The sequence below is a fragment of the Cervus canadensis genome, chromosome X (assembly GCF_019320065.1).
Source record: "Cervus canadensis isolate Bull #8, Minnesota chromosome X, ASM1932006v1, whole genome shotgun sequence".
NCBI lineage: Eukaryota > Metazoa > Chordata > Mammalia > Artiodactyla > Cervidae > Cervus > Cervus canadensis.
In genome coordinates, this window is record NC_057419.1 from 6,274,435 (window position 1) to 6,294,006 (window position 19,572).

The window sequence follows — 19,572 nt, forward strand, 5'->3', positions numbered from 1 at the left end:
TGCCTCCTGGCACTCAGCTTCTGGCCGAGTGGACAGTCCGTCCCGCCTCCAGGATCGCCCGGGTGGGGCTAGGGAGGGTCTGTGTGTGGGCCTCCGTCCACCCCCACCGAGGCGGGCGGCACTCAGGGGAGCTGTCAGCTTCTGGAAGTCGGGGTGGGGAGACAGGAGAGCAGCCTCTTGGGAGAGCGGGGGCCGGGTCCGTATGGAGAACCCGCCCAAGTGATGGCGGAGAACTGTCAAGGCTGGGCATAGCCCTTGTTCAGTACGTATTCACGCGAACAGACATGCATAGCATGTTGAATACGTATTCACACACACAGGCATAGCACTTGTTCAGTACATATTCTCACACACACACACACACATATGCACGCGTGAGCGCGTACCTCCAACACACACATGCACTAGGGTGAGCGTGTTTGTCACTCAGTCGTGTCCTGCTCTCTGCGGCCCCGTGGACTGCAGCCCGCCAGGCTCCTCTGTCCCCGGGATTCTCCAGGCAAGGATACTGGAGTGGGTGGCCATGCCCTCCTCCAGGGCATCTTCCCCACCACAGGGATGGAACCTCCACCTCTTACGTTGGCAGGCGGGTTCTTTACCATCTGAAACACCTGGGAAGCCCCAGATGTAGGAGTGTGTACGTCTGAGTCTTAAACTCCTTATTCATCGCCACGCCACCACTTCTGCCTTTTGGGAACCGCAAGTTGTGTTTTCTGTGTCTGTGAAGCTGTTTTGGTTTTATAAATAGCCGCGCTGGTACAATTTTTTTTACATTGTGCACGTCAGTGATACATGATATCTGTCTGTCTCTGTCTGGCTGACTTGACTGAGTATAATCCTATGCAGGTCCACCCATCTGGCCGCAAATGGTGTGATTGCATTCTTTTTTTTTTAAAAATAATATCTGCCTGCCTGTTCTTAATACACACATGGGGAAAAATCACACACACACAGACACACTGCTCCGAAGTCTACACTCACACGTGGGCACACACCCAACCTAGACACATCAGCATAGGAAACCCCGCGTGTGCACATACCACAAATCCAGACATCCACGCTGCACTTAGACACACCCTTGCACACACACGTACAAAGCAGGCCCACCTACCTATTCGGATGCATGCATGCAAACACCCCAAACCACACACCTACACGCCAACCCCGCGTGGATCCCAAGTGAGTGAAAGTCGCTCAGGCGTGTCTGACTCTTCCCCACTCCCTGGACTGTAGCCCCGCCAGGCTCCTCTGTCCGTGGGATTCTCCAGGCGAGGATACTGGAGTGGGTTGCCATGCCCTCCTGCAGGGGATCTTCTCAGTCTGGAAATTGAACCCAGCTCTCCCGCATTGCAGGCAGATTCTCTACCATCTGACCCACCGGGGAAGCCGAAGCCACTCTGTGAATGGATACAGACACATACACACACACTCAATCACATGTACAAAGAGAGGAAGGCAGAGGGGGAGAGTTCCCGTCTGTCTGTGTGACATTCCGCAGGACAGAACATATCGTGACCGTCTGGAGCTTCCCGGGGATGAAGGCAGCCAGTTAGATGCCGGGCACTTCCTGAGGTGGGGGGAGGGTGGGATGCGTGTCATCTTTGATTTGTGCACATTGGCAAAGACCCTGATGCTGGGAAAGGTTGAAGGAGGGAGGAGAAGGGGGCGACAGAGGATGAGAGGGTGGGATGGCATCACCGACTCGATGGACATGAGTTTGAATAAAGTCCGGGAGTTGGTGATGGACAGGGAGGCCTGGCGTGCTGCAGTCCATGGGGTCGCAAAGAGTCAGACACGACTGAGCGACGGAACTGAACTGAACAGTGATCCTCCAGTCGGCCACCATTCTCCTTTCTGCTGACCGGACACTCAGCAGAATTCCCCTTGCTTTTCTTTAATTCACCATTAATCGGCTAGAAAGAGAAATAGTATTGACATCGTTTCAATAAGGCAGTCAGCAACCAGATAGAAGAAGAGGGGGATAAAGGCCGTTTCCCCCTTCTCGGCAGCAGTTAAGGAAGAAAAAGGAAAAGTTACCCTTTTCTGGATCATCTGGTGTTTCTACAGGGAGTGTGTTTGGGTTGTATAGTTAAAGACAGGTTGCTATTCCAAGGGTTTTCCTCTCCATATTTTCTCCATCGTGTGTTGGAAATGTGGCTTCTCTGGTAACTCAGACGGTGAAGGATCCACCTGCCCATGCAGAACACGCGGGTTGGATCCCTGGGGCGTGAGGAACCCCCCGGAGAAGGGAATGGCTACCCGCGCCAGTGCTGGAAGTTGTTCCTTGCCGATTTTGAAAAGACCTGCTTTTTTTTTAGAGTAACTCACGTGTGGAATGATCCTGGCTTCCCGCCAGTTTAATTGCCGCTCAACCCTGAGATCGTCAACAGTCTAAAACACCAGCTGACATGTTCTTACTTTTAGGCTTGAGAGTGACTATTGCAAAAGAGAATTCAACACGTGATCCTCCTTCCAAAACCATGCCCCCTTTTTATTGTTCTCTTACCTTCCGAATTTAATTTTTAGTAACCAACTGGACACTATTTTTTTTTTTTTCAGATGATTTCGATTTATCGCTCGCCCTTGACGGTAAGTAATATTGCAAGCGTTTTATAGACTTGGAATCCAGTAAATCTTTTGAAACACGTCTTAACGGCGATCACTAGACTCATATTTGTTGAGGACAGTTGAGATGCTCTCATCGGGATATGTTAATCCTTTTTTTTTGGTGGGATGACTTCCATAACCTGTGGTGGTCAGGAGGCCACACAGGATTGCCAGGCACTTGGAGGAGTGGGCAGTCCTCCATGGGCTGGTCCTGGGTGAGCTGATTTCCTGTGGACTGAGCTCTCATGGGCTGATGAGCTCTCATGGGCTGATTCCCTGTCCGTTGGTCCCTCGTGGGCTGGTGTCCCATGGCCTGGTCTCCCGAGGGCTGCTCCCCCGGGGTCACACCGACTCCATCCCTTATCTCGTGGCTGCATCTCCCCGATCTCCGTGTCTCCTTTCACGTGGCCACTTGGCGTCAGCGCCTCTCCATCTCCTAATCTCCTTCTCAGTAAGGGCCGTCGCCTGGAAGGGTCTCTGCTAATCCACTGTGACTCCCCCACCTTCACCAACGTTACTTGCAAAGACCCGCTTTCTAAAGAAGGTCACATTCTGAGGCTCCCGTTGAATTGGGGGGCCCAGGATCCATCCCAGGACATCTTTTTTTTAACTCCTGGGGTGCGATGCGGAGGCATCAGTGAAACCCACGAGAGCGGCTGGGTTCCCAAAAGCCAACAGGGGCCGGGGAGGGGGGAGACTCTTATTTTTAACGGTGGAACTCTTCTTCTGCTTGGCTGCTGGGAAGAGATGCCCTGAAAGTGTCCGTGGTCCAGATGATCTCAGCCCCACTCTGCCTTGGTGCCCAGAGGGTCAGCCTCACTGGGGGTCCCAGATGGCAAAAAGGGCACTCCGCTCAAGAAACCTGAACAGCCCAAGGGTCCCCCCCACCCCGGCCCCGGCTCCTGCAAAGCCCCCGAGCTCTGTCCCGTGTTCTTGTGCTAAACACCTCTTCTCCAGGCTTCCTCTTTCGCTCCTTGGCCACTGGATGAGCTGTCTGGAGACCATGATGCTTCAAACATTCTCTCTTTTTTTCCCTCTCTTAAATGTATTTATTTGGCTCTGCTGGGCCTTTGTGGCTGAGTGTGGACTCTCCTCTAGTTTTGGCGAGCGGGAGTTACTCTCTAATTGGAGTACACAGGCTTCTCATTTGTAGGGCCTTCTCTTGCTGCAGGGCAGAGGCTCTAGGCCACGCAGGACTCAAGAGTTGTCGGAGTGTGGGCTTACTTGCCTTGTGGGATCTTCCCAGATCAGGGGTTGAATCCGTGTCTCCTGTGTTACCAGGGGGATCCTTAACCCCCGGAGACACCAAGGGAAGACCCCCCCCACCTTTCTGATTCTTTTTAAGGAAACAGGAGAGCGTGGAGGGTTGACTGTTTCCCAGCCGCCAGATTTCCTGGCTGAAATGTCTTTTCTCTTTCTCAGATGACAAGAAGCCCACTTCTCCTCCACCAAAGCCGGCGCCCGGTAAGAAGCACGGGTGCTCAGCGTCCAAAAACACGGCACAGAAGCTGTCATGCACCCCACTTTCCCCAGGAGCTGGGGGAGATGCAGACGGCTAGATGCCCTCAACGGATACGGCCTGGTTAATGTTTGAACGGTGCTGTGATATCTCACGTCCGGCAGGCGCTGACCCGCTGGCGAGATGCTCTGGGGGTCCCGTGGGAAGCGTCTCTTGACGCCGAGCGTCTGTTACTGGACTGACGTACTCATCTCTTGGGAGGCGCAGTTTTAGAAGCTGGGACCCTCTTATGACCTGTGAGCAGAGTCCGATCTCGGTGTCTACGAGGATGGTACCTGATGTCACTCACCCTCTCTGAAAAAAAACTTGAGATTCAGAGACCGATGATGGACTCGTCGAAGGATCAGATTCACTGGGGCGTGGGGGCGGCTTCCCAAGGGGTCCTATTGATAAAGAACCCACCTGCCAATGCAGGAGACGTAAGAGACGCTGCTTCGAGCCCTGGGTCGGGAAGATCCGCTGGAAGAGGGCATGGCAACCCACTCCAGTCTTCTTGCCTGGAGATTCCACGGACAGAGGAGCCTGGCGGGCTGCTGTCCATGGGGTTCAGAGTTGGACACGACTGAAATGACTTAGCACGCACACGCACAAGCACGCAGGCACAGATTCACTGGTGGTTAGCCACCCAGCATGCAATCAATGCCCAAAGTTACCAAGCTCTTATCACTTATTTTAATATATGTATATATAAGAGCTCAGTTTAATTATTGGGTTTCTCATCTAAAAAGGTGACAGTGTTAATTGCCCAGTCATGTTCCGACTCTCTGCAGCCCCGCTCCTCTGTCCATGCGACTCTCCAGGCAAGAATGCTCGAGTGGCTTGCCATTGCCTTCTCCAGGGGATCTTCCCGACCCAGGGATCGACGAACCCGGGTCTTTTGCATGGCAGGCCATTTCTTGACTGTCTGAGCCCCCAGGGAAGCGTTGTGAGGAAGGGATAGCGTTGCTCATAGCAATGTGTTTGACCTACCCGTGCGCGCAGAGCATGCTGGCTGAGTCACTGTTGAACCACGGAAACATGTGCCATCCCGAGCTCCTGGGGGCATGGATGGTGTTTCCTGATTATGACTCAGGATGACTCAGAACCTTGTGTTGAGTGGATACAGAAGCTCTCCTGGGTGTCTCTGGGGCTTGGAAAGAGTCCTTAAGACATAGAAGGCCACCTCGAAAATCTCCAACCCTCTAAAACGTCACATCACTTTATCGAGCACGCCTGGGTCAGCCAAATCACTTTTTCACTGGGCAGGAACCTGAATCTGGCCAGGGATTTCTGTTCTTGTATTAGAACGTCTACATTGCCAAAATCACCGGCAACTTGGGAGAGCTGGTTTGAGGGTGGACAGTCAACAGGGAAAGAATGGTCTGCAGACAGAAGTCGGAATTCCAGCTTGGTCCATGGGGGCCACAATTGATTTATAGATAACCTTTCGTGATTGTGATTTTTTCCTTTTGCTCTTTGCCTTGGAGAGAAGAAGGGCGTGAAAACGGTCGGGAGTTTGGCATTGCGGATGATACAGACGGTTATTGTGTACTATCTGCATGGAAACTCACTTCTGTCCTTCATTTCACGCAGAACTTCACTGTTCACTGTTTTCACTCCTTTAGGGAATGACGACTTCGATTTAACCGATGCCCTTGGTGGTGGAGGAAAAGGTAAGTAGTCTTGTCTTAAATCTCCTGTGGGTCTGACCTGGTTATTTTATCATTTCAAAGAGGCTATTTTCTCTTTTAACTAAATCAGATGAGTTTGCACCCGGAAAAACCCAAGGAAACAAAGTGTTATTGTTTGTTGTTTTTGAGCCTTGGGCTTTTCCCCTGTGTGTCTGCTTTTGATTTAGAACTCTTAGGGTGTCTGAGGCGATATGAGACAAAATGGAAACACCCTTGGCAGGGCTGGCCTTGTGGGTTCGTGGGGTCACACCCAGTAGGGCTTCCAGCCTTGGTTGAATGAATGCTGTGTGGCCGCCGTATTGAAAACGCTAGTACCGTTTGAGCAAGGAAATGCAGCATGCGTTCTCACTTTGCACTGGACCCCACAAATTCTGTAGCGGGCCCAGCCATCTGCTTTATTTGCTGTTGGGAGTTAAGTATTATAGCTGGATGCCGACGGACAGAAGTCCACCGGTGGCTGTGTGTATGGGTATCCCCACCATGATAAGGTACCCGGCCGTGACAAAGGGCACATTTCCATTTCTCACCGTCCAGTTACCCATCTGAAAGCAAATGCCCCCCGGATGGCACTCAGTGGTAAGGAACCCGCCTGCCAGTGCCGCAGACACAAGACACGTGGGTTTGATCCCCGGGTCGGGAAGATCCCCTGGAGGAGGGCATGGCAACCCACTCCAGTCTTCATTCTTGGCTGGAGAATCCCATGGACAGAGGAGCCTGGCCGGCTACAGTCCACGGGGTCACAAAGAGTTGGACACAACCGAAGTGACTTGGCGTAAACACGTGCAAACGCATGTTCTGTTTTCTTAGCCTCAAACTGCTCATAAGTGTAACTGTTCTCTTTCACAGATGACCGAGTATCACCCAACCCACCGAAGCCAAAACCTCAGCCAAATCCCAAGCAGCCTGGCACTTCTGGTGAGACCCTCTGATCCTGCAGTGAACGCTCTGTGCAAGGGAATTCCAATTTTCCAGTCCTGGAAAGCAGTATTCAGAGAGATTTCTTTTTTTTTTTTTTTGGATTTGATATTTAGTTTGCTGATTTTACTTCCAAGATTGTAATGGAGATCGGAAAAAAAAAAAACAACTGTGTAAGATTTTAAATATAGAGAATTAATATGGGGAAACATGGGCTTCCCTGGGAGCTCAGCTGGTAAAGAATCCGCCTGCAATGCAGGAGACCCTAGTGTGATTCCTGGGTCAGGAAGAGCCCCTGGAGAAGGGATAGACTACCCACCTCCAGGATTCTTGGGCTTCCGTGGTGGCTCAGACGGTAAAGAATCTGCCTGCAGTGAGGGAGATCTGGGTTCTGTCCCTGGGTTGGGAAGATCCCCTGGAGGAGGACATGGCAACCCACTCTAGTATTCTTGCCTGGAGACTCCTGTGGACGGAGGAGCCACATATCCGTACACACACACACATGAGCATGCACACACATAGATGGAAAAACCTGTTTGATGATCAAATTTCTTGCTGTTGGTTGGCAGCATTCCAGAGAGCCTTTCTCCACGTGTTCTTTCCATATTCCCCCTTTCCCACCGAAACTCTGCATGGTCCAGTCTTGGAAAACACTCTCTGTTTTGGGCAGCTAGCCCAGAGGATGGTGGATAAATTGAACAATGGAATTTGTTTCATCACGGGCTCCCTGGGGCAGGAACGATGTTTCCCACTAGCGTCTCATGATAACTCGCTAAGTCGTGTTCGGTGGATACACAAACTCTCCCATATGTCTCTGGGACTTGAAAAAGAGTCTTTAAGAAGGCAGCATCTGAAGCCATCATGAGTCTTTCATCTTATGGACGTAAAACTTCGTCTTATGGAGCACAGCTGGGTCAGTTGAATCCCTCTTTCAGTGGGCACTAGCCCAGATTTGACCACAGATATCTGTTCTTACATTGTGAAATCTGTATTGCGGAAGTCATTCGCAACTTGGGAGGGTTGATTATAAGCTGGACAATCAACGGGAAAGAATTGTGTGCAGGCAGAATTTGGAATTCCAACCCGGCCCATGGGGCATGATTGATTTATAAATTGCTTTCATTATTTTGATTTAGTTTTTTCTTTTATTCTTCTTCTTGACCTTTTATTCTTCTTGCATAGAAGAAGAATGTGAAAACGGTCAGGAGTTTGGTTTTTCCCCTGAGTTGTCGGTCAGACTGATACTCTGTACTATCTGCTTAGAAAGCCATTTCTGTTCTTCATTTCTCGCAGAACTTCAGTATGCACTATCTTTCTCCTTTAGGTAACGATAACTGGGATTTAAGTGATGCCCTTGGTGGTGGAGGAAATGGTAAGTAGGCTGTCTTTAAATCTCCTACGTGTCTGACTTTTATCATTTCAAAGGAGCGTGTCTCTTTTAAAGACGTCCAACGAGTTTTGGCCAGGAAACCCTAAGGAATAGGTGTATGGTTTGTGTGGCTGAGTTTTTGGCTTGTATCTGTACGCCGACTTTTGTTTTTGAACTCTTGGAGTCTTTGGGGTGTGTAAGGCACTTTGAATACCATTGGTAGGACTGGCCTCACAGGCACGTGGGAACACACAGGAACCCCACGCTCACAAAGGCTTTCATTTTTGGTTAAACAAAGTACATACTTGCATTTCTCATGGTTCAGCGTGGCCGCCTGCATTGAAATTCCTGGTACAGTCTGGAGCAAGGACATGCAAAGTGCATTTTCACTTTGCACTGCACCCCACAGGTTCTGTAGCTGGCCCAGCCATCTGCTTTATTTTCTATGGGAGGTACACGAAGTGAAGTATTATAGCTGGATGCCACCGATGGGCAGAAATCCGCAGGTGGCTGTGTGTACGGGTATCCCCACCTTGACATGGTGTCCCCAGCCGTGACAAAGGGCACATTTCCATTTCCCACAGTCCAGTTAACCATCTGTATGCAAATGCTTCCCAGGTGGCGCTAGTGGTTAAAAAAAAAAAAAAACACTGCCTGCCAAGGCAGCAGGTATAAGAGATGTGGGTTTGATCCCTCGGATCTGGAAGATTCCCTGGAGGAGGGCGTGGCAACCCACTCCAGTATTCTTGCCTGGAGAATCCCCTGGACAGAGGACCCTGGCGGTGCTGCAGTCCATGGGGTCGCAGAAGAGTCGGACACGACTGAAGTGACTTCGCACCCACACGTGCAAACGCATGTTTTGCTTTCTTGACCTCAGAGTGCTCATAGCTGCAACTGTCCTCTTTCACAGATGGCGGATCGTCACCCGACTCACCAAAGCCAAAACCTCAGCCAGACCCCAAGCAGCCTGACTCTTCCGGTGAGACCCTGTGGCTCCTCTGATTCCTTCTGTGTGTGTTTTAGGCTTCGCTGACCTCTGTGTCCTCTGAAAGGAGGTCGTTTCAGAGTTAGCGTGATCTTACAGTGAACTCTGTATGCAAGGGAATTCCTATTTTCCAGTTGTGGAAAACAGTATTCAAAAAGATATTTTCTTGTTCTGGATTCGAGGTTTAGTTTGCTGACTTTCCTTGACAGGTTTTAATGAAAGCTCAGAAGTATTCAATGCGATTTTTAATATAGAGAATCAACATGGAGAAACATATGAGCTTGATCAAAAGGTCTTTTGTTTTTTTCTTGATGTTTTTTGCTTTTTCTCACGCATCATCGTGTTCTCAGAGTTGACTACCGTCAGTTTTCTGAGTTGAGTAACCGTTGAAACTTCCCATTTTGAGTGGACGTTTTTTGTTCATTGATATATATTATTTGTTTGTATATTTTGTACATTTATGTATTTGTTGGATGGCATCACCGACTCAATGGACGTCAGTCTGAGCAAGCTCCGGGAGATGGTGATGGACAGGGAGGCCTGGAGAGCTGCAGTCCATGGGGTCGCAAAGAGTCAGTCACTACTGAGTGACTGGCTAAACTGATTTACTTGTTTAGTTTTTGACATGGAAAAATAGGAATAGTGTCCATCTTCTAACAGTGAAGGTCATTATTCTCTCTAGTATTTTATATCAGTTTAAATGCAACCAATGTTACGTAAAACTGTCAGTCTTTTTATTCATACTACGTCATAACGCTGTTGTTCAGTTGCTAAGTCGTGTCTGACTCTCTGTGACCCCATGGACTGCAGCACGCCAGGCCCTCCTATCCATGACCAACTCCTGGAGTTTGCCCCAGTTCATGTCCATTGAGTCAGTGATGCCATCCAACCTTCTCATCCTCTGTCGTCCCCTTCTCCTCCTGCCCTCAATCTTTCCCAGCATCAGGGTCTTTTCAAATGAGTCAGTTCTTTGCATCAGGTGGCCAAAGGATTGGAGTTTCAGCTTCAGCATCAGTCCTTCCAGTCAATGCTCAGGACTGATGTCCTTCAGGATGGACTGGTTGGATCTCCTTGCAGTCCAAGGGACTCTCAAGAGCCTTCGCCAACACCACAGTTCAAAAGCATCAGTTGTTTGGTGCATCAGTCTTCTTGATGGTCCGACTGTCACAGCCGTACATGACTACTGGAATAACCATAGCTCTGAGTATACAGATCTTTGTCAGCAAAGTGATGTGTTTGCTTTTTAATATGCTGTTTAGGCTTGTCACAGCCTTCCTTCCATAATGTCAAACTTTTCCCTAGCTAGGATCCCAGAAGCGTTTTCTGAAGTTATTCACAAGTTTTAATCGTATGAGTTTTCTTGGCAGTTATATCCGATCACACCTAATGCCTTATTCTGGAGATGGTATGAATCTTCTGATCGTGTGGAACAACGGGTCTGTTAGTTTATGATAGTTTAGAATGTAGGTCCCAGGGGGTCAGCATGGGGGTAGGAGGTGGCCTCTTAGGAGGGTGGGGTGGGGGGAGGTCGGCACTGCTGAAGAGCCCAGGTGATGGGGGAGAATCAACCAGGCTGCGGAGGTACCCGGACACAGATCTGCAAAGCAGTCAGACAGACACGTGTGTGCACACACGCCCTCATGCTCAGATACAAGGCACACACGCCCACGTACACACACAACGCTCGTTCAGTACATATTTGTGCACGCAGACACACACGTGTGCACCCGTGAGCGCATGCCCGCATCACTCATGCACTAGCGTGTGTGAACGTGTGGGCACCGGTACCGTGTGTCCCTATGCAGCGTGCATGCTCTGGGACACATACAGGCACACGAATATACACACGAACATGTGCACATGCGTATCCGTGTACACACACACACATGAGCGTGCACATACCTATTAGCTGGAAGAACCTGCATGTGACTATCAAGTCTGTTGCTATTGGTGGCAGCCCTCGAGAGAGCCTTCTCCATGGGTTGTTTCCGTATTCCCCACTTTCCCACTGAAACCCTGCGTGGTCCAGTCCTGGAATCCCTCTGCTCTGGGCAGCTTGCCCAGAGGATGCTGGATAAATCGAGCAATGGGATTTGTACCATCACAAATGGGGGCAGCAACAATGTTTCCCACGAGGGACTCACGCTAGCATGCTGGGTGGATACGCAAGCTCCCCTAGCTGTCGCTGGAACTTGAGAACGCGTCCTTAAGACGAAGAGGGCAGCCTCTGAAACCATCAGCAGTGGTCACAATGTTTCTGTCCAGCAGCACGGGATCCACATACCGGAAGTTGTCGGCAGCTTGGTACGGGATGGTTATACGCTGGACAGCCAGAGGCAAAGAATGATCTGCAGGCTGAAGCTGACGTTCTGGCTCAGTCCTTGGGGCCTAACTGATTTATAAATTACTTTCACTGTTTTGGTTTGGCTTTATTCTTTTCCTTGAAGAGGAGAGTGAGATGAAAACAGCCAGGAATTTGGTACTTGTCTTGAGTCTTTGGGCTTCCCTGGTGGTTCCGCTGGTAAAGAATCCACCTGCAATGCAAGAGACCTGGGTTCCATCCCTGGGTCAGGAAGATCCCCTGGAGAAGGGTTAGGCTACCCGCTCCAGTATTCTTGGGCTTTCCTGGTGGCTCAGCTGGTAAAGAATTCGCCTGCAATGCAGGAGACCTGGGTTCCATCCCTGGGTCAGGAAGATTCCCCTGGAGAAGGGAAAGGCGGTCCACTCCAGTATTCTGGCCTGGAGAATCCCACGGACTGTATAGTCCATGGGGTCGCAAAGACTCGGACACGACTGAGCGACTTTCACTTTCACTTTCTTGAGTCTTTGGTCAGACTCATATTCTGTAGCATCTGTACGGAAAGCCATTTCTGCTGTTCGTTTCACCTAGAATTTCAGTGTTAAGTGTTTTTCTCCTTTAGGGAATGATGAGTTCTATTTAAAAGATGCTGTTGATGATGGACGAAACAGTACATAGTTTGTCTTCAGTCTCCCGTGTGTCTGACTTGCTTATTTATCATTTCAGAGAGGCTTGTCTCTTTTAAGGAAGTCGAATTAGTTTTCACTAGGAGAGCCTGAGGAATACGTGTATTGTTTGTCTTTGCTGAGTTTTTGTCTTTTATCCGTATGCTTACTTTCATTTTGGGCTTTCTGGGTGGCACTAGTGTTTCAAAGAACCCACCTGCCAATGCAGGAGACTAAGAGATGCATATTTGATGCCTGGGTCGGGAAGATCCCCTGGAGGAGGACATGGCAACCCACTCCAGTATTCTTGCCTGGAGAATCTCATGGACAGAGGAGCCTGGCGGGCTACAGTCCACAGGGTCACAAAAAGCTGGACACGACCGAAGCGACTTACCACACATGTAGTGTGAAGCACCATTATGTCTCTAAAAAACACGTTCAGGCCTGAATTTATAAAATTTGCATTGAAAATGCTCACCATCTTGTGAGCCTTCAAGAAGTAACATCATGGATCAGATTATTGTTCACTTGCTCAGCTGTGTCCGACCCTTTGTGACCCCATGGACTGCAGCACGCCAGGCCTCCCTGCCCATCACCAACTCCCGGAGTCCACCCAAACCCATGTCCATTGAGTTGGTGATACCATCCAGCCATCTCATCCTCTGTCATCCCCTTCTCCTCCTGCCTTTAATCTTTCCCAGCATCAGGGTCTTTTCAAATGAGTCAGCTCTTCGCATCAAGTGACCAAAGTATTGGAGCTTCAGCTTCAACATCAGTCCTTCCAATGAATATTCAGGACTGATTTCTTTAGGATGGACTTGTTGGGTCTCCTTGCAGATCAAACACTGTCACAGTCCAGCAAATAAGAGCAACGAAGAAGTCATTGGGTTTGGGTTTTTTTAAGACAGGACGTGAAGACCTGGGCTTAAAGCTCAATGTTCAGAAAACTAAGCTAATGGCATCTGGTCCTATCACTTCATGGCAGATAGATGGAGAAACAGTGGAAACAGTGTCAGACTTTATTTTTTGGGGGAGCTCCAAAATCACTACAGATGGTGACCACAGCCATGAAATTAAAAGACGCTTACTCCTTGGAAGAAAAGCTATGACCAACCTAGGCCGCATATTAAAAAGCAGAGACATTACTTTGCCAACCAAGGTCCGTCTAGTCAAGGCTATGGTTTTTCCAGTGGTCATGTATGGATGTGAGAGTTGGACTATAAAGGAAGCTGAGTGCTGAAGAATTGATGCTTTTGAACTGTGGTGTTGGAGAAGACTCTTGAGAGTCCCTTGGACTGCAAGGAGATCCAACCAGTCCATCCTAAAGGAAATCAGTCCTGAATATTCATTGGAAGGACAGATGTTGAAGCTGAAGCTCTAATCCATTGGCCACCTGATGTGAAGTGTTGACTCATTTGAAAACACCCTGATGATGGGAAAGATTAAAGGCAGGAGGAGAAGGAGACGACAGAGGATGAGATGGTTGGATGGCATCACTGGCTGGATGGGCATGAGTTTGAGTAAACTCGGGGAGTTGGTGATGGACAGGGAAGCCTGGCGTGCTGCAGTCCATGGGGTCACAAAGAGTCAGATACAACAGAGCAACTGAACTGAAGTGAAGACCTGGGAGTTTGGTTGGGTGAGGTCACACAGCCTCTGAGTGGTCCCTGCTGGGTCCGCTCTACTGGGTATTTGTATCCTCCGGGCGGGGCCACCAGCCCGCCTGTCCCACCCCCGACTCCATGGTCTCCCCCGTGAGAGTTCCCTCCTGCCCATCACGGCGCCCTGTGCTTCTCCCCACAGGCGAATCGCCAGGCGTGATCCCCGGGATCGTGGGTGCCGTCGTGGTGGCCTTGGGAGGAGCCATCTCCAGCTTCATCGCCTACCAGAAGAAGAAGCTATGCTTCAAAGAGAACGGTGAGGCACTCACCGCCACCTCCTTTCCGGGGGGTCTGGCTACCATATATATAAAAAAAAATCTAAAACAGAAGCAGAACTCCGGTTGGCATGAAACTCAGGAACGGTGGCTGAGGGTTCCTAACATGGCTAGAAAACCGGGATCTGACTTTGCCGCTTCGATTTCGGTGCTTCCTGCGTCCAGCCCTGTGAGCTTGTGCAAGTTACTAACCATGCCACTTTGGAAGGTTTTTATGTAGCGAGGAGAGGCAATGGTCTGTGCTTTAGACTTTTGGTGACCGTCAGTGAGGTTGTGTGTGTGAGTCTGGACAGGTTGCCTGGCGGGGAGTGTGGAAGGAACGTTATCTCTTATGATGCATTCGCTGTTACTTAGATTTGCAGCCACCCTCATGCACTTTCTAGCCCCACCTGGTGGCTCAGTGCTAAAGATCCCACCTGCAGGGCTGGAGACCTGGGTTTGATCCCTGGGTCGGGAAGATCTCCTGGAGAAGGGAAATGGCAACGCACTCCAGTATTCTTGCCTGGAGAATCCTATGGACAGAGGAGCCTGGCGGGCTCCAGTCCCTGGGCTTGCAGAGAGTCAGACATGACTGAGCGACTCACACACCTCGTCTTCATTAGGACAACAGCCATATTGTTTTCTTGACCCAAGGGAATTACAGTGGAAATACTAGGCAAGTGGTTCACTTTTTTCTGGAACTCAGTATCAGGAGGTACTCAAAACAGTGGACAGTACAGACAGTTTGTAAGGGGAATGTGGAGAATGCTACATGGTGATTGTTGTCACTGGGTGTTTCGGCACTTGTCCTCAAGTCCTGTTAACTTGGGATTTGTGTTGACACCAGAGAACTCTGCTACTTTGAACACAACTGACCTCTGTCCGGCGTCTCTGGAAGGCTCTTGTCTAGGTCTTGCTTTCAGAACCACTAGAGGAGCGGGTTATGATATGGTTTGTGGGGGCCCCGTGAGCTGTGCCTACCCCTCTTCCTGGGAGGAGACTTGAGGTATTTGAATTTCTCATCCCGTGTACAATCCTGAGTCCTTACTGTGTCATCTGCCAACTGATGTTGGGACTGCCTCAGAGCCTGCTTCCTGAGGGATCTTGGGAAACTCCCAAGGAGACTTGAGCTGATGCTGATGGAGGCAAAGTCACTGCCGAGGGTTAGAGTTTGACCCTTCGCCTTCCAGCATTCCAGAGATTCAGGTCCACAGACACGGTTTGTAGCCTGAAATTTACAGTCTGACATGGGCGTTTGGATGTGGAAATCTAAAATAAGCAGCTCTTTTTATAGCTCTCTGTTTGCCAGAGGAGGGTAAGGGTTGCCTGATGGCATCTTGTTTCCCATGCAGGAGTGGGCGCCTTCCATCTGGCCCCTCTCAGGAAGGTGTGCTAGACTGGCAGAAGGGTGAGCATCCAGAGGTGGCCAAATGGACAGATGACCCCAGTTCCAGGAGATACTTGTAAAAGATCTACAATTAGAATTGAGGCAAGGCTGGAGGGGAACAGAAGCCAAATATATATATATATATATATTTTTTTTTTTTTTTCTTTTGCTTCTCCTAGATCTAGCCAAAAGAGCTTCAAAGAGTAAGGCTTCAATGGAAGTGAATCAGTGTTTCCTATTCTTTTTTATTTTATTTGGCTGTACGAGGTCTTAGTTTGGCACATGGGATCTAATTCCCTGGTCAGGGATGGAACCCGGGTGCCCTGCATTGGGAGGGCAGGGTCTTGGCCACAGGACCACCAGTGAGGTCCCAGTGTTTCTCTTTGAGTTACATTTTCCCCCAGTCTGAAAGATGCTCAAACTCAGAGCTTGGTGCTCAAGCCTGGAGACAAGGAAGGCGCTCGATAGGAACATGAGCACCAGGGTAACGGCCTCAGGATTTTCTAAAAAACTGGAATGTGTGTGAGTGATTAGCACACACACGTTCTCATTTAAACACCAGAGTCGAATGCAGAGCCGTGAGCATGTTTCTGACTCAGTGGGTAAGATGCTCAGCTTTGAAGACAAGCCTCACAACATGAGATTAGTGTCTGTTGTCAAGTTATGTGTTTTGATGAGCGGAGGTGGTATGGAAACGTCGAAACCTGGCCCATCGGACGCTGGAAGACCCCAGAGAACCCTTTTTTGGCGTCCTCTGCACACGGGGGCCGTTCTATGAGAGTTTTCTTTTCTGGGGTGTTCCTTGTGAGACGTGTTGAACCCACGTAGAGCTGTGAGTCTGGAGTATCGGTTTCAGAAAGACGTGGCCACGGCGGGCCCTGGTGTGTGGCTGTTTCATTGCTGGATGTGGTGGGTGGCTGACAGCTTGCTTGCTCATGGCACGTCTCCTGGCTGCTCCCGTGGTGCCCCCCTGGTGGCAGTGGATTCTGGAGGCTTGGGTGACAGTGAGCCATGACCATGTGCTCTCCCCTTCTCCCCTCTTTTCCTGGCCTCCTTCTTCCAGCCTGCCTCTGTCTGCCTCCCTCCTGATTTGTCCTTTCTTCTTTCTCTTCCTTTTTTTCTGTCTCTCCCTTTCTTCCCTCCTCTTGGTCTTCCTTCTTCTTTCTTTCCTTTTCTGCCTCCCCTCCCCCTTCCCCCACCGTCCCCCTCCCACTTAACCCCCCACAGCATCCACTCGAGTGATGCTCTGCCCGTGTCAACCCGTCTCCTTAACTCCTGAGCCCAAAAGTCGGACGTATCTCGTAACAGCTTGCCGCTGCCTGCACCCGTGGGCTCTCGCATCCGAAGGCAAAGCTCTGAGACGTTTATTTCTGGTTGATTTTGGTTTTCTTTTTCATTTCATTTCATGGTCCTTCTCTGCCCTTCCTTTGCAGATGAGTCGAAGATCTAAGGGGGGATGCGCGGAGAACCCTGGGCAGGAGCGCAGAGATGATCCTTTCTGATCTGCGCCTGTATCGAAAAGCAAACCTTGTTGTCTGTTTTTTTTGTTTTTTTCACCTTGGTACTAAGACGTTTCCCCAGGGATGTTTCTCCCTGACTCCGCAGGCTGTACTGTGAATTCTCTTATGTTTTCTGCCTCCTCGAAGCACAGAAGCTTGGGATGCTATATTCGAAGGCGCAGTTTGCCTTGAGAGAAGTGAAGACAAATGCAGACACATCCCTTTTAAAGTGGGGTCCGACACGCACAAATGGGGCCTGGGGGCTTCGATGAACAAAGCAGCTTTGTCAACCACCCTCCATCCTTGCCCGTTGGGTGGACCATCCTGTCTTCAGAGACCCCCTCCCGATCCCGGGTCAAAGCCAGCCCTAAGCCATAGGATATGACCTTTCACACTGAATGATGGAATTTGTAACCTTCTGACTCCATAACTCCTGGATTTTTACAGCCCATTTCCATGAAGTGGTTTTTTTTTTTTCCCAACTCTTTCTCTAATTGATTTTTGCCAATTATGTGACTTTCACAGTTCTCTGCGAAAAAGGAGAACCCACATGTTTAGGAATAACCCGAAAATCTCACCATCGTCAGTTGCTTTTTTAAAAAATTATTTTTAATTGGAAGGTAATTGCTTTACACTGTGATGTTAGGTTCTGCTTATAGCAGCGTGAATCAGCTGTATGTCTACATACATCGCCTCCCTCTTGGGACTCCCTCACACCCTCCCCTTAACCTCCTTCCCCACCCCGACTTAAAATTTCTGAAATGTCAGTGCAGAAGTCAACAATAGACGGGGTCTGTGACTGCCTAGAATTCATGCACGCTCATATCGCTCCATCAACACAGAAGTCAACGCTGGATCTTTCTTTCCCTTTTTTGCATCAGACCACCTCCTTCTTGTGTGTAAATACAAGTTTTCTTTTTCCAGCCTCGTGCTGATTGAGGGTCAGGGTCGTGTCCCCTTCCAGGGTGGTACAGCCAGTACTGGTCTGGAGGCTGAGTCACAGGATTTGGGGTTAGTATCGGGAGGTGGGTTGAGAACCCCCCAATGGGGGTTGTCTCAATGCTCTTCTCGTGGGCCTGTCACCCTCCACCGGTCACCCTGATGGCCTTGACCCCGGCCACTTCCGCAGCCATCTGTGTCTTTGAAGGGAGTGTTCCCGGTTTTGATTAAATAAAGCCTGCATCCCAGTTAGTGTGAGTGCATGCTCTGTGATTGCATCGTGTCCCACTCTTTGTGACCCCGTGGACTGTAGCCCGCCAGGCTCCTCTGTCCATGGGATTCTCCAGGCAAGAATACTGGTGTCGGTTTCCATGTCCTGCTCCAGGGGATCGTCGTGATCCAGGGATCAAACCACGTCTGCATTGCATTCCTCTTTTAAACAAGCTTTATTGTTTTTATTTTAATTCACTTTCTTCCACCTTAACTTTTTTTAAAAAAATTTGTTTTTAGTTGGAGGATAATTGCCTTACAGTATTGTGTTGTTCTCTGCCGTACATCTATGTCTGCATTTCCACTGCTGCCCTACAAATAGGTTGACCAGTTCCCTCTTTGTAGATTCCATATATATGCATTAATGGGCCGCCCTGGTGGCTCAGCTGGTAAAGAATCCACCTGCAATGCGGGAGACCTGGGTTCCATCCCCGGGTCGGGAGGATCCCCCTGGAGAAGGACATGGCAACCCACTGCAGTATTCTTTTCTGGAGAATGTCATGGAACAGAGGAGCCTGTCGGGTTACAGTCTACAGGGTCGCAAAGAGTCGGACTTGACTGAGCGACTAACTCTGTATGCGTTAATAAACGATAGTTACCTTTCTCTTTCTGACTTACTTCACTCTGTATAGCAGGTTCATCCACCTCATTCGAACCGACGCAGATGCGAATAAACGCGTTTTGATGGGAATCTCTCGTGTGGTTTTTTTTTTTGTTTGCTTTGCGGTTTATTGAAGTGTTGACGGGGAACATCATGTGTTTTTTTTGTTTGTTTTGCTTTTATTGAACTGTCGTTGATTTACACTGTTGTGTTGGTTTCTACTCTGCAGCAAAGTGACTCGGTCATCTGTTAGTGTCTCTGTTATATTTTATTTTTTGGTGCTGCCTTATCCCACGATATTCAATAGATGCCCCCTGGGCTCTATGGTAGGACCTTGTTGTTCGTGCATCCTGTATATAAGAGTTGGCATCTGCTGAACCCAAACTCCCAGGCCGTCCCTTTCCACACCCTCTCCCTCTCCTGTATTTTGAATTCTGTCTCCTCACACTTGAATTCTGAGCAAAGGATCCTATGCTCACAGATCCTTTCTGGGGACGGTTGGGGCCGGTGGTGGTTATATTGATCCTCTTGGTGTCAATGTGTGTTTGAGAAATCAAGGAATAGAAATTTGGAAATAAAAAGACGGAGTCGGAAACGCAAAGAAGCGAACAGACAGGACCCCAGTGAGGGGCCTCTCACACCCTGATGACTGGGGCGCTTCCTCTGCTTTCCTGGAGGGCCTGGGGAGGAAGCTGAGTGGGGCGATGCCGATTCACACTGAGAATGGTGACGGGGCTCATAGTCTTTGTATTCACCTCACCCCCACCCCGCCTCCGGTGCGTTTTGTTCTTGCTTTCAGCTGAAGAAGGCGAGGTCAACATGGAGAACCATCGCACCAACGCTGAGCCACCAGGTGAGATAGGGTGGGCCTGTCACCCTCCCATCATCGCCAGCTGTCACCCCCAGCTGCATCCCCACCGTGGCTATTTCAC

At 49.7% G+C, this 19,572-nt stretch overlaps 1 protein-coding gene across 2 annotated transcripts in view; it reads left to right on the forward strand.

The window, feature by feature from the left end:
- The window catches only part of CD99 (CD99 molecule (Xg blood group)), a 32,334-nt gene that overhangs the window by 9,252 nt on the left and 3,510 nt on the right, over positions 1-19,572 (forward strand). Inside the window, exons 2-9 of one of the 2 annotated variants that reach the window (XM_043457606.1) lie at positions 2,560-2,589; positions 4,030-4,071; positions 5,731-5,778; positions 6,643-6,711; positions 8,036-8,083; positions 8,991-9,059; positions 13,833-13,946; positions 16,765-18,021. In XM_043457606.1, coding sequence (XP_043313541.1) covers positions 2,560-2,589; positions 4,030-4,071; positions 5,731-5,778; positions 6,643-6,711; positions 8,036-8,083; positions 8,991-9,059; positions 13,833-13,946; positions 16,765-16,781 — 437 coding nt within the window. In that variant the 3' untranslated portion in view covers positions 16,782-18,021. Of the gene's footprint in view, positions 1-2,559; positions 2,590-4,029; positions 4,072-5,730; positions 5,779-6,642; positions 6,712-8,035; positions 8,084-8,990; positions 9,060-13,832; positions 13,947-16,764; positions 18,022-19,439; positions 19,494-19,572 lie in introns of those variants that run through there. The other variant, XM_043457605.1, reaches the window with a different exon arrangement.